Source organism: Microtus ochrogaster, chromosome 7 (assembly GCF_000317375.1).
Source record: "Microtus ochrogaster isolate Prairie Vole_2 chromosome 7, MicOch1.0, whole genome shotgun sequence".
In the NCBI taxonomy this organism is placed as follows: domain Eukaryota; kingdom Metazoa; phylum Chordata; class Mammalia; order Rodentia; family Cricetidae; genus Microtus; species Microtus ochrogaster.
This window is the reverse complement of record NC_022014.1, coordinates 28,238,730-28,253,266: the sequence shown is the minus strand read 5'-3', so window position 1 is coordinate 28,253,266 and position 14,537 is coordinate 28,238,730. Positions and strand designations below refer to the sequence as shown.

General features: G+C 48.2%; 2 protein-coding genes across 2 annotated transcripts; both read left to right on the top strand.

The window, feature by feature from the left end:
* The first annotated feature begins 3,001 nt into the window (after window positions 1-3,001).
* On the top strand, window positions 3,002-4,909 carry Gltpd2 (glycolipid transfer protein domain containing 2). The gene is made up of 3 exons (XM_005349682.2): window positions 3,002-3,664; window positions 3,896-4,062; window positions 4,148-4,909. The coding sequence occupies exons 1-3, from the start codon at window positions 3,383-3,385 to the stop codon at window positions 4,683-4,685; spliced, it is 987 nt and encodes a 328-aa protein (XP_005349739.1). The 5' UTR covers window positions 3,002-3,382; the 3' UTR covers window positions 4,686-4,909.
* Window positions 4,910-8,178: 3,269 nt separating this feature from the next.
* On the top strand, window positions 8,179-10,428 carry Psmb6 (proteasome subunit beta 6). The gene is made up of 6 exons (XM_005349681.3): window positions 8,179-8,318; window positions 8,688-8,755; window positions 9,066-9,197; window positions 9,316-9,445; window positions 9,946-10,090; window positions 10,216-10,428. The coding sequence occupies exons 1-6, from the start codon at window positions 8,220-8,222 to the stop codon at window positions 10,356-10,358; spliced, it is 717 nt and encodes a 238-aa protein (XP_005349738.1). The 5' UTR covers window positions 8,179-8,219; the 3' UTR covers window positions 10,359-10,428.
* The last annotated feature ends 4,109 nt before the right edge of the window (window positions 10,429-14,537 follow it).

Genomic DNA, 14,537 nt, shown 5'->3' with positions numbered 1-14,537 from the left:
TGTAGACCAGGCTGGTCTCGAACTCACAGAGATCCGCCTGCCTCTGCCTCCCAAGTGCTGGGATTAAAGGCGTGTGCCACCACCGCCCGGCCTACTTCTTCCTCTTCTACTTCCTCTTCTACCTCCTCTTTACTTCCTATACTTCCAGAAGAGGGCACCAGACCCCATTACAGATGGTTGTGAGCCAACATGGGGGGTACTGGGAATTGAACTCAGGACCTTTGGAAGAGCAGGCAATGCTCTTAACCTCTGAGCCATCTCTCCAGCCCTTCGCTTCGCTTTCCAAGTCAGGGTTTCTCTGTGAAGCTTTGGAGCCTGTCCTTGAACTTCTTCTTCCACTGTAGATCAGGCTGGCCTCAACTCACAGATATCCGCCATCCTCTGCTTTCTGAATGCTGGGATTAAAGGCCTGTGCCACCACCACCCAGCTGAGACTTTTAAAAGTTGAGATTCCCTCCTCTTTAGTTTGTTAACATAAAACACCGATGAAGGTTGCCCGAGCAAGGTTGCCTTAAGCCGACCTTCTCCACAATTTTTCTGCCTAGACCTCCCAAGTGCTTGGATTAGCAGCAGGGGGCACCATATCCAGTGAGCTGGGAATAATTCTAAGACTTTCAGAACAGGGACTGAGGTAACTGAACAAATGGGGCTACTCTTCCTGCTTCTGATATTCTTTAAGACAGGGGTTACTGTGTAGTCAACACTAGCCTGGAGCTCACTATATACCCCAGACTGGCCTGGAACTCTTGATCCTTCTGCCTCAGGCTCCTGAGTTCTGGGATTACACCCACTTTGCCCTGGTTTACTTATATTTTTTTCACTCCTTTCCCGAAATGCCTTCCCTCCTATGACCAGTAGATGGACCCCTAATTCTTTTTTTAAAACGATTTATTTATTATGTATACAGCATTCTGCCTGCATGTGTGCCTGCACACCAGAAGAGGGCGCCAGATTTCATCATAGATGAATGTGAGCCACCATGTGGTTGCTGGGAATTGAACTCAGGACCTCTGGAAGAGCAGCCAGTGCTCTTAACCTCTGAGCCATCTCTCCAGCCCCTGGACCCCCTAATTCATAAAACAAGAAAACAAAACATGCTAGATTTGTCAGGGGGCAGGGACCATCTCTGATTTACTGGCCTCATTCAGACACATTGCTCTCCTTAACAAATATTTGTTTGTTTATTTATTTATCTATTTATTTATTCATAATGCATTTGACGCAAACAATATTCCAAATGCCTAAAATGACCAAGAAAAGTAAGGCACCTGACCAGGCCTAGTGGCTCCAGCCTGTGTGTGATCACAGTGGCTCCAAAAGCTTAGGATAGAAAGTTCAGAACCAATCTGAGATGTGGACCAGAGTGATACACACCTTTACTCCCAGCATTCATGAAGCAGAGGCAGGCAGATCTCTGTGAGTTTAAGAACAACCTGATCTATTGAGTGAGTTCCAGGACAGTCAGGGCTATAGAGACACACTGTCTCAAATAAATCAATAAACCAGACCTCATCTCAAAGAGACCCTGTCTCAAAGAAGCGAATAAATAAAAGGAATCAACCTGCTCAATTTAGACCTTGTCTCAAAAATTAAAAGGGAAAAGGGGAAAAAGTGGGATTTGAAGATGCTACAGCTCAAGGCTAAGTGCTTCCCTGGCACATGCAAAATCACGGGTTCAGTCTTCAGAATACACAGAGGGAGAAGGCACCTGTCTTCATCAAAACTTGCATTCCAGTGGGGAACACAGAAGATGCTCCCAGTGCAGCTTGAGCTGTGCTACACACACACACACACACACACTCTCACATGCATACATACATACACACATGTGCACACATACATACACACACACAAACTCACATGCACACAGAGTGCAGGGGGTTGAATCTGGAGTCTTGCACACACTAGAAAGATGCTCTACCACTGAGCCAAACTCCTAACCCTTTTGATACTTTTTTTTTAAATTTTAAACTATTTTGAATGTTTTTTTCACAGAACAAGGTTTGATTTTTATTATCTTAAAAAGTTTAATATTAGTTGGGCAGTGGTGGCACACGCCTTAAATACCAGCACTCAGGAGGCAGAAGTAGGATCCCAGGAAGATCTCTGTGAGATCGAGGCTAGCCTGCTCTATAGAGTGAGTTCCAGGACAGACAAAACTACAGAGAGAAACCCTGTCTCGAAAAAAAACAAAAAAAATCATACTATTTACTTAGCTTTCTGACCTGTATTTGTGCCTTCAACAAAGGTTTTCTGCTCCTCAATAAGGAACATTCACTAGATCCTGTCATGAACACATTTACCACAAGCGGAATCACCCTATACCCTACTAGTGTTGTTATTGTAGGAAATGTCATGAGGACTTTAGGTCTCAGAGCACAAACTCCTCAAAGTCTGCTTGGACACACACCACATATGGATTTTGGTGCCTTCCCAAGCTTCTTGGAATAAAGATCAACAATTCTGGTGTCAGGAGTTCCAGACAGCCATTTTCATTCGTCTGTATTTTAGTATTTTAGAGAGACCAATAATGGTATGTCAAATGCTGGGCCTTGTGAGCATCTCTAGACATTGCTATTGGAGTAGGAATGGCTCTTTTCACACTTTAAAATCTTTTAAGACAGATTTTTAAAATTTTTAAAATTTTTGTGGATAAGTAATGCAGGCTGGCCTTGTGCTTTTATACTCCTACTTCAGCCTCCCAAATACCTAAGGTTACACGAAGGCCTGGGCCACTATGGCCAGCCATAAAAACACTTTTATATTCTGGGGGAATCTAGTATAGGGCCTGCCATGGTAGTAGAGAGTAAAGATTGTTTTAGTGAAGGAAAAGTTAATGTGGAGCTTAAAAATGAAGTCACGCCCAGGACAGGCTCCTAAGCTACACAGAGAAACCCTGTCTCAAAAAACAAAAAAACAAAAAAACAAAAAAAAAAGAAACAAAAACCAACCAAACAAACAAAAAAACAAAAAAAAAATTAAATCACAAGAATGTAAAAGAAGAACGCTGCTATCACCCCCCCCAGCAAGAGTTATTGGGCAATTGGGATCAGCTTTTCCACCCACAGTGTTATTACTCGGTCCCCACTTGAGATTTACAAAGACCCATTATCCTCAGGGTCTAATGAATTCGTGCCCAGGGTTAAGGTAGGACCCATAAGAGGCTGCCTCTTATTACAGGTTAGTCCCACATGTAAAGGTAACGTGTCACATGCCAAATCCCCCAGATCTTCATTAGGTTCCTCACGCCAGGCTCTGGCCTCTGGGGCAAAGGACACAGGGGAGGGGTCCTTAATAGATTAATTATTAACCATCTGCACCTCTGGACACCACGGCAGGCAAAAACCACCACCCAGCTAGGTGAGGTGTGCCAGCAAAGGTCATGGGGGTCTCACTGACATCCCCAGCCCTGGGACGCTGGTTCTGCCATGCAATTCCCTTCGCTATCCTCACGCTGTTATTTCTTTACACCAGTGTGCGACTCTTTCATGAGTGGCCTCTTGTGTTACCAGCTCAGAGAAGTCAGCAGTCCAGCCTGTGGGAACTCGAGCCCCCTTCTCCTTCTCCAGTCCTTACCGCCTTGCTTCAGATCACCTCCGGTATCCTGACAGGCTGCAGGCCGGGGGTGCAGTCCTGCAATCCGGAGGGACCGCTACCTTCCCAGGTACGTTTGAGTTAAGGCCAGAGTCTAAGGGCTCTGAACAAAAAAACAGGGGTCCCAGACTGAGAAGCTAAGGAAAGGAGGCTCCTCTCTCGTCCCCTCCCCCTTCAGATGATAAGAAGAACCAGGAGGAAACCCGGCTAAACGGGAGGGCCAATTTTTTCAGAACCCAATAGTAGGCCGAGAAGGTTAGGAACTTTTCACCCATCTATCTCTCTTATGTCTACCTCCCAGATCGGTCCAGAGTTGACAGCCCTGGTGGTCCCGGGGAAGGAAGAGCCTCCCTGTCTGGGGCCTCAAGGGGTGCTGGGTCGCATGATGAGCCCCTTCCTGGCCTGTTTGAGCCCCGAAGGGGATGTGCAGTTGTCTCAGTATCTGGCAGGATGGAGGGAACTACTCAGGTGCGTGGTCTCCCTCCCCAAAGCAGTCTTCCAAAGGATGGATTGCTCTTTCTCAAGTCATCTCCACCTTTCCACCACCAAACAGGTTCCTAACCCCGCTTGGCTCTGTTTTCGCCTTCGCCACCAGTGAAGCCTTCGTCAAGGTGACCGCCCTCGAGGCTTGTGTGCGTGGCCCAGACGCTTTGCACTACGCGTCGCTGGCTACTATGGCGACGTGGGAGCGGCAAGCAGGACTACTGGAGCTACCCGGGACCGCGCCCCGGGACCAAGCCAGGGCCTCGGGTTCGCGAACGCTGCTTTTGCTGCACCGCGCGCTGCGCTGGTCGCAGCTCTGCCTCCACAGGGTGGCGACAGGGAAGCTCGGAGGTCCGGACGCGGGCATGCAATGCGGGGACGCCTACAGCACCGCGCTGGCCGAGCACCACCCATGGCTCATCCGCCAGGCCGCCCGCCTGGCCATCCTCGCCCTCCCGAGTCGCGGCCGCTTGCTCCAGCTGGCGTGTCCCGGAACCACAGAGGCGGACGCGCGGGTGGCCCTGGCCCGGGCCGCCCGAGTACTGGAGGACGTCTACAACCGAACCCAGAACCTGCTGACCCGCCACGGCCTGCTGCAGCTGGCTTGATGACCGCGGTGTGAGCGGACTGACCAGAAAGGCGTTGTTGTGGGGAGGGATCTAAGCACCAAGGACCGGGCCGCCTGGCTAGCCTTCCTTCTCCGTGAGGTCACCGGTTAAGGCGCGCCCCCAGCAGGGTAGAGTGTGCGGTGTGAGATCCTCACATCCTCAGCCTCAAGAAGCTGCAAGGAGCAATGAGGAATAAAGAATTCTTTAGTAGCTGTCGACATAAGGCGTTATGTATGATGAACTGACCGTAGCTTAAGCCGGGAAATGTGGGAAGCTGTGTCACCCCTGTTCTCTGCATCTGAACGACTCATTCCCCAGAGCCCATTTCAGCGACTCCCATGGCTTCAGTTGCCAGCCCTAAGCCAAGTCTCCAGTCCAGACCTGTCCTCTGAGCTCCACACAGCAAAGGCAAACGCAACACAGCACACCTGAGTTCCACTCTGCCTCCGCCGGAAGTCCATCTCCCTTTGTGTTCTGTCTCCAACCTACAGCTTGTGTCACCAAACAGGCACTCGGCTCCACACAGTGTTTATCAAAGGTCTCCTTGGTCCACGCTCCCATACTAGTGAACAGGAAAGAGTTAACCATTTCATATACTAACTCCGGAATTGTACCTCAGATCTGCTTTTTTTTTTTTTTTTTTTTTTTGGTCTTCGAGACAGGGTTTCTCTGTAGCTTTGGAGTCTGTCCTGGAACTAGCTCTTGTAGACCAGGCTGGCCTCGAACTCACAGAGATCCGCCTGCCTCTGCCTCCTGAGCGCTGGGATTAAAGGCGTGTGCCACCACCGTCCAGCCCAGATCTGCTCTCTTTTGAACTCTAGAATTCTGTATATTCGGCTGGCTATTCGGCGTTTCCATTTGGGTGTCAACTAGGCATTGCACACCTAATGGGTTCAGACTGAGTTTCTAATGCCTTCTTCACATAAAATATTCCCTCCATAGTCTTCTTAGCTCCACAAGGAATTCTATTTTCCCAGATCCTCGGACTCAAAATCTTGTTAAACTGACTTTCAGCACACCAGCATTGGGTTTGTGAAAATCTGACCAGTCCCCACATTTCCGCACCTTTTTTTTTTGTCTAAATCAAATTTATGTATCACCTGGATTATTGTAAAGTACTTGAGGTGTCCGGATCCTCATCATCCAGGGGAAAGCAGGGTGTACTCCAGACAGTGGGAGCACTCCACTTTAGCCCTACACTGTACAGGCAGAAGCAGGCCGATCTCGTAAGTTCAAGGCCAGCCTGTTTTGCAGAGTTCCAGGATAGCTTGAGCTACGTAGTGAGGCCCTGTCATGAGAAAAACAAACAAACAAAAAACAGGGTGGGTATGACAACCTACTAATAACCCCAGCAGAAGGAATGTAGAGGGGGGAGGACTGGGAGTTTAAAGCCAACACAGCAAGTTGGAGGCTCCATGAGATCCTATTTTTAAAAAAAAGTCAGAAAGGCTAAACCTGCTAGCAGGGACTTGCAACCCCAGCTTCTTGGGAGGCTGATACAACAGTTAACAAGCATGGTGCTTGCCTGGGATACAGATAAGTTCAAAGCTTGCTTTGGCAGTTTAGGGAGATCCTTCTTGAAAATAAAAAAAGTAAGGTAGTCCTGGTGATGTCCCTTACTGTTAGAGTGCTTGCCTAGGATACATGCACAAGGTTCGGGCTTCGGGCTTTGAATCCAGCAACAAAAGCTAAAACTAAACAAAAATCTTAGAAAGCAATGAATTGGCAAGAGGGTTTGGGGTATTACCGCGGAAACACAGCCAACCAACAAAAAAATGAATACACTTGACTTCACCAAAATTTAAAATTTCATCTTTTTCCACTTTTAGTTATTTGTTGGGGGAGGGGAAGGGTGAATTGGAGCCACAGTGATTGTGTGGAGGTCAGAAAACAATGTGCAGAAGTTGGTTTGCCCTCCACCGCGTGAACGGGGCGCATCCGCCGGCTGAGCTATGTTACTTGCCAAAAGTTTATAATCTTATAATTTTATAATCTTGCTATCACCAAGTGGTAGAAATATACCTGAAAATCATATATGTGATGTTTCTAGTAATATATATATATCATATACATATATGTACATCATATATATATGATAACACACATGCCTTTAATCCCAGGAGTCAGAGGCAGGTGGGTCTCTGAGTTTGAGGTCAGTTTGGTCTACAGAGTGAGTTCCAGGACAACTACACAGAGAAATCCTGTCTCAAGAAACCAAAACAACAACAACAAAACCCTACTTGCCTGGTGCAGGCCTTTAATCCCAGTACTCGGGAGGCAGAGGCAGGCGAATCTCTGAGTTCAAAACCAGACTGGTCTACAAAACGAGTTCTAGGATTGGTTTCATAGCTACTAGAAAACCTTGTCTTAGCCGGGCGATGGTGGCGCACGCCTTTAATCCCAGCACTCGGGAGGCAGAGGCAGGCGGATCTCTGCGAGTTCGAGACCAGCCTGGTCTACAGAACTAGTTCCAGGACAGGCTCCAAAACCGCAGAGAAACCCTGTCTCGAAAAACCAAAAAAAAAAAAAAAAACAAACAAACCTTGTCTTGAAAAACAAACAAAACAAAAACAAAACACCAAGTAACTCTTTTTTTAAAGTTTTTTTTTTATTTTATGTTCATTGGTGTTTTGCTATGGGTGTCAAATCCCATCTTGAACTAGAATTAAAGATGGTTGCTTGCTACTGTGTGGGTACAGGGAACTGAACCAGGATCCTCTGGAGAAGTCAGTGCTCCAACTCCTAAGTATACCTTTTTTAAAAATGAGCAAACCTTGAATAGACATTTGCTCCAAGAATATACACAAATGGCTCACTAGCCATAGAAATATGCTTAACTAATAATTATTCGGGAAAAAATCAAAATCACAAGCTCACATTCACATGCACTAGAATAGTTATGATTAAAAAAAACATAATACAGACAGACAGAAAGTTGGAATGGACGGACAGACAGACGATAGATAGATGGAGAGAGAGAGAGGGGATACCAGTGCTATCGCATGAAGGTGGATACGGCAGGTGTGGTTGTCAAATGTACAAATGCTCCAGAAAACAATTCTAGCTTCTTCAAAAGACCCAGAAAATCAACTCCGAGCGTACACTGCTAAGTTTGTACTCAAGAGGAATGAAAACATGCCCCAACGATTACAAATGATACTCTATCTCGTGGGCTCTTTCAACCAGGACACAATCAGGTTCTAGCATGTCCAGCCTTTGGACACTGCACACAAATCTCTGAAGTTGGGCCGCAGTTACAACTGTCTTTAGCCTGGGGCGCCCCAGGTCCCTGGGTGGGCGCGTCTGTAAGAGGCCCCGCCCCCGCCTCCCCTCCCTGTACCCACCCCTTTTTTTGTAACTTGACACACTGCCGTAAGTGTTCACGGTCGTACGCGGCCGGCCCGTACGCGCCTTACGTTCCCTTCCGCCGTCCCCCTCAGCGTCGCTTCCCGCCCAGAAGGCCGCCGAGCGGTACTTAAGAGAGTGACGGAGCGCTTTACGACAGTTGCTTGGTGGCAGCAGTAGAAGGGGAACATGGCGGCCGCCTTAGCTCTTCGCGGCGGGGGCTCTGCCCCGGCTTTTGGGCCGGAGGCTCTCACCCCAGACTGGGAAAACCGGGAAGTCTCCACAGGGGTGAGGAGAGAGTCGGAGTAGGCCTGACGCGAGGGAAAGCTTCGTGCGTTGGAGAGGGCAGTGTTGTCTTGCGAGATGGAGAAGGGTTCTCTGGATGCTGGAGTGGGGTGGTACCTTTCGTGGTGAGAGGTGAACGGTGGACCGAGCGTACGATTCTGGATCCTGGGGTTTGAGGATTGGATTTTTTACATTTGAAGCTTCTATGTAAAAAAAAAATATTTTTACATATAAAATCGTAAGATTTTATAATGGGTCCGCAGGGCACGAATTTTGTATTATAGAATCCGGGTGAGGAGTCACTGAGGTTAGTGAATCTCAAGAAGGCGGCAAGGCTCAGCTTCACTCTTCTTACGCTCTTCTTTTTCCCAGACCACGATCATGGCTGTGCAATTTGATGGGGGCGTGGTCCTAGGCGCCGACTCTAGAACAACCACTGGGTGAGCTCAAAACAGAAAAAGTATTCTTGTGTCCCCCACCCCATCCATATACCCCATTCTGCCCACCGGTCCGTCCTTACCGTCCTCAGACCACTGTGGGAAGAGACGTTTCTCCTCTACCTGGAGATAAAGATTTGTTCCCAATTCTGCTGCTTCCAGTTTCCCCCCACCTTTTGGTAAAATAGGAGGTCTGGCCCCCAATCACCCTATTTCATTTCCAGAAGAACTAACTGACGGGTACTACCAGGATTTCTCCCTGAAGCTGGAGGGAGGCAAGTGGGGGCCTTCTCACTGTTCCGCCATCCCGCAGGTCCTACATCGCCAACCGAGTGACTGACAAGCTGACCCCTATCCATGACCATATCTTCTGCTGCCGCTCGGGCTCAGCAGCTGATACCCAGGCCGTAGCCGATGCCGTCACTTACCAACTTGGTTTCCACAGGTGCTTGTGGGCAGGGGAGGAACAAACATCCTAAGGGATCTGGAACATAGGGCACCCAGAGGCCTGCCTCCAGGTTCTGACACTGCCTCCTCTGTGACCTTCCAACCCCACCTTCTAGTATCGAGCTGAATGAGCCTCCACTAGTACACACAGCCGCCAGTCTCTTTAAGGAGATGTGTTACCGCTACCGAGAGGACCTGATGGCGGGGATCATCATTGCAGGCTGGGACCCTCAAGAAGGAGGGCAGGTCAGGCCCTCCCGCCAGAGCACTGGAGTCACACCTTCGATGCTCCACGCTCCTCAGCCATTCCATGTGTGTGTGTCTGTGTCTGTCTGTCCATCCGATCGTCCTGTTCATATATTCCTGTGGTTGTCTGCATGTAGATGCAGAGGCCTTTGTGTGGAGGCTAGGGGTCAGGGGTCTGCTGGGAGGGTCTTCTAGTCTCTCCACTTCACACTGAACACAGAGCTCACCTTATAGCGAGGCTGCCTAGCCAGTGAGCCTTAGAGCTCTTCCCCTCTGCCCCTTCTCCCACTGCAAGGACAGACATGCCTGCCTTTTACATATGCCAGAGATTTAAATCAGATACTCTTGCTTGCCCAGCAGGCACTTTGCCAGCCATTTTTTGTTTTCTCTTTCTGTCTGTACCTTGCCATAAACTTTCTCCAAACCAAAATAAAAAGGGGCAGGTGAATGCACATGTGTGGGGTACAACTGATGGCTTTTCTCCTCCCTCCCTCGGGCAGGTATACTCAGTTCCCATGGGGGGTATGATGGTAAGGCAGTCCTTTGCCATTGGAGGCTCTGGGAGCTCATATATCTACGGCTACGTTGATGCTACCTACCGGGAAGGCATGACCAAGGACGAATGTCTGCAGTTCACTGCCAATGGTGAGAATTTGGGCTTCTAGGCCTGTGAACCTCAGCCCTCATTACCCAAGCCATGCCAAGATTCCTTATTCCTTGCCATATTCTCAGCACCTAACTCCAAACCCATGTCTTCCTTTTATCTACAGCTCTCGCTCTGGCCATGGAACGGGATGGCTCCAGCGGAGGAGTGATCCGCTTGGCAGCCATTCAAGAATCTGGGGTAGAGCGGCAGGTTCTTTTGGGAGACCAGATACCCAAATTCACCATTGCTACTTTACCACCTCCCTGAATCCTAGTGTGCTAGGGTATAAGAGATACTCATACTGATGCAAAAGTTAATAAACAGTTTTGCAAAGAAATGTTTCTGTTTTGGGGTTCTTTTCTTGACTTCAAGCTTGAACTTGGTTGGTCCATTCTTTTGTGCAAACTACTGTCCTGAGGTTGGTGGGAACTAGAGAGGTGATGAGAGAGGTTTATAAACGCTCTGTTCTTCTATTATGAGGATGATGATTGAATTATTTTTGGTTGGTTAGGTTTTCTTTAATTCTTGATTTTTATGTGCATTGGTGTTTTATCTGCATGTATATTTGTATGAGAGTGTCGGGTCCTCTGCAACTAGAGTTACAGACAGTTGTGAGCTGCCATGTGGGTGCTGGGAATTGAACCCTGGTCTTCTGAAAGAGCAATCACTGCTCTTAACTGGTGAACCATCTCTCCAACTCCTTTGTTTTTCTTTTTTGAGACTAGATCTTTCATAGCTCAGGCTGGCCTTGAGCTTGTGGTAATCCTCCTGCCTTTGCTTCTTGAGTGCCCAGTTCACCGATGTGTACCAATATATCTGGTCAGGATTGGTTTCTGAATCTTTTTCTGTAGATCATATTTACTCTGCATACCCAGGTACCCGAGCCACCAGAATGTGGTTGATATTAGGGCTGCAGCAGTGTCTTAAGTTCAACTTAGACTGCGGTCACCTCCCCTGCTGTAGATATCATGGTGACTGCTGACCCGGAGGCTAAACTTCCCCCCATGCTAGCCTCTTGGTCTCTCTTTCCCTCGTCACTTAATCATCACACAGCAATGTGACCTCTTTGTCTTTGGGGAAAGAGGTGAGCCTTGTCTACAAGTGGAAATTAAGGTAGATGCTAGCTGGCAGCCATAAGGAGTGCTTTTGCCATTTTTGTAAGCCACTGTCCTCTTGAGGCTGAGAATGGGCTAAGTCCCTTTAGAGCTGTCCCTGTTCAAACCAAGGACCTAAGGGAACTCAGAGGTGCTCAGTGGCTCCATCTTTCCAGTCTTACTTTCTCTAGTCCATTGATGAGGGAACCATAGGAGCCGCATTTACAGAGCCTGTTATGGAATAGTTGAGAGGTTAGGAAGGATGGTTCCTATGGAATCTCTCATCCCTAAGGAAGGGGAGAGGAAGACAAAATACCCTAATGAGCAAATTGGGGAAGGTTGATTACAGCACAGTCTGAGATTATGGCAGAGAGGACACGGTTGCAGTGTGAAGCCACTGGTTACCCTGTACCCATGAGCAGGAAGCAGTGCTACTTGACTGTGTTTATTTATTCTGGGACTCCAGCCCATGGAATGGTACAACCTACATTTAGGATGGCTCTCTCCACCTCCATTAACCTAACCTAGAAACTCCTCCACAGATACGCCCAGGGGTTTATTTTCCATGAAGTTAACAATATAAACCACCACAAGTAGTAAGGGCCTAATTAAGTGAAAAGAGCAGAAAAGGGATCTCTGACTCTAAACATTTAACTAAAAATACTTTAGATTTTCATGCCCATACCTGTTCTCCCTAAGCTCTCTCTCTTGAACTTAACCTAACAGTTCAGCTCTGAAAAATTTCTGAGAGTATATAGCCATCTCCAAGTCCCTGCCCTTACGTGATCCTTTAGATGTTTGTAATTATGAGCCCGCGTTGCTTCTCTGGCACAGCTCTCAGGATCAGGCCAGGTGCAGAACTCGCCTTTAATACTGGGCGGAAGCAGGTGGTTCTGAGTTTGGGGCCAGCCAGAGCTACCCAGTGAGCCCCCCCCCCGGCCCATTCTCGCATTACCCTGTTTAATTTTCCTCCTAATTGCTATCTCCTGCGAGCCTGCTTGCTTTTTGTTATCTACTGTCCATACTAGAAAGTCAACTCATGAAAAGAAGAAATTCTTCCTGATGCATTGACAAATCATTGTCACTGACTAGCAGGAGTAGACACTACATTCTTTAAAGGATATTCTAATTTATTCTTTGACAGTTTCATACATTTATACAATATATCTTGATCATACCCACTCCCCATTGTTCCTTTTGGACCCTCCCCCCACATGTCCCTCTTCCATTTTCATGTAATATATGGCTATACCTATCTAGACAGACACACAGACGCAGGTAGGTAGGTAGGTAGGTAGGTAGGTAGGTAGGTAGGTAGGTAGGTAGGTAGGTAGTGCATCCAGTTAGTGTTGCCTGGATGCACATGTGCATGGGTAGCATACCAGGGGCCTCACCCCAGAGAAAATTGACTCCCTACCAGCCAACAATTGCCAATAGCTCCTCAGCTAGGAGTGGGGACTCTGAGTGCCTCTTCCATTCTTGCTGGGATTTTGACTGACTTGATCTTGTTCAACTTCTCTGGGTTTATGAGTTCAAAGACCATGCTGCCAAAAGCGTTTCTCAGCATTTCGTCCCATTCTCCATCTCTTACATTCTTTTTCCACCTTCTTCTAAGTTAAGACTTTTAAAGGTTTTATTTTGTGTGTGTGTGTGTGTGTGTGTGTGTGTGTGTGTGTGTGTGTGTTTGCGCACACGCATGCACATTTATGCCACGGCACACATGGAAGTCTGAGGAAAACTTTCTGGAATTGATTCTCTTTACCTTGTTAAGGCAAGGTCTAACTTGTTTCTTCCTATGCTTCATACAGTCTTCACTTCCCATCTCTCCAGGAGTGCTGGAATTTCAGCTGTACTTTGGGTACCTGGGTTTTTACAAGGGTCGCAGTGATCAAACCCAGGTCTTCAGACTTTATGCAGCAATGCGTCTTTACCCACTGAGTCACCTCCCAACACTAGATAATAAACTCTTAGCTGGGTCGTGGTGGCACATGCCTTTAATCTTGGTACTTGGGAGACAGAGACAGGCAGATCTCTGTGAGTTTAAGGCCAGCCTGGTCTACAGAGTGAGTTCCAGGACAGCCAAAGCTACACAGAGAAACCCTGTCTCAAAAAACAAAACAAAATTTAATTCTGTTTCCTGTCTTGTCCAGGCCCCAACTTCCCCTTTTGACACATTCAACTCCGAAGCCTGATTTCAGCAAACATTTTTTTTCTTTCCAAGATGGGTTTCTCTGTGTACCAGCCTTAGCTGTCCTGGAACTAGTTTTATAGACCAGGCTGGCTTCAAACTCACAGAGATTTGCCTGCCTCTGCCTCCTAAGAGCTGGGATTAAAGACAAGCGCCACCACCACCCGGCTTTTTCTATTTTTTTTGAGGGGGGGGATTTGAGCAAACTTAACTTTCCTATTAGTTATACTTGGGATCCACCTTGGAGCCAGCATTCCCCTTTATCATCCACTTCTGTCTCAGACTTGTAACCCAGACCTAGTCCGTTTCCAGTCACCCTCACCAACACTCAACACAACACTTGGCGACTCTGAACAAATTTAATGAGGTCATGGCAGTCTTGGGACCACTGAGAAATGTGGTGACAGAAGGTTGCTAAGACTTCCTGGAGTAAAGTTCACCCCCCGGTTGTCCCTTTCAGATGGTAGAGTCATTGGCCGATGCCACGTCATGCAGCTGGTGCCGGAAGGAGAGTCGAGCTTTCCGGCTTAAGTAGGCACCAGCCCCTGGGGAGGACAGTCCCCCGGTCACAATGGGGGCTACAGCTGGGCTGGGCTCTGGAGGGGATGCAGGTTCCAGGCCTAAAGGGGGAAATCAGAAGAGGAAGAAGGGTTGGAGGGGGAAGGTCAGGGTTCAGCTTCCCTACGCTGCCCACCACAGCCCTAGAGTAAGGCGCTAGAAGAGAGTGAGGGATGTTGGTGGCAGCACCATTCCCCGGGATGTGGTCTGAGCTGTAGAGAGACACCCCTCCAAATCCCTCTGCAGGTCAAAGGCACCCCAGTGCTTGAGGTGGTGATCTGCTGTCACCATCTTGAAATCCTTACACTTTTAGCACAAGCTTCCATCTTTCCATTTTGCAGTAGTCTCTGCAAAATCTTCAGGTGGCCCTGAGGAGACACGAGAAATCCACTTCCCACCTAGGCAGCAGGATCCTTTCCCTTCCCTGGTCTGAGGGTTTATCTCCCCCCCATTCATGCCAGTCTGCCCTTTTTCCCCCGTCGACCCCCATACCTGTCCCTCTTTCAGTCCCCCGCTGTCTCCGGCACCCACACCATGGGAAACACCAAGCCCCCTTCAGACCCATCTCAATACTGGAGACTGGGACGTTGGGAAGGGCCAGGAGGG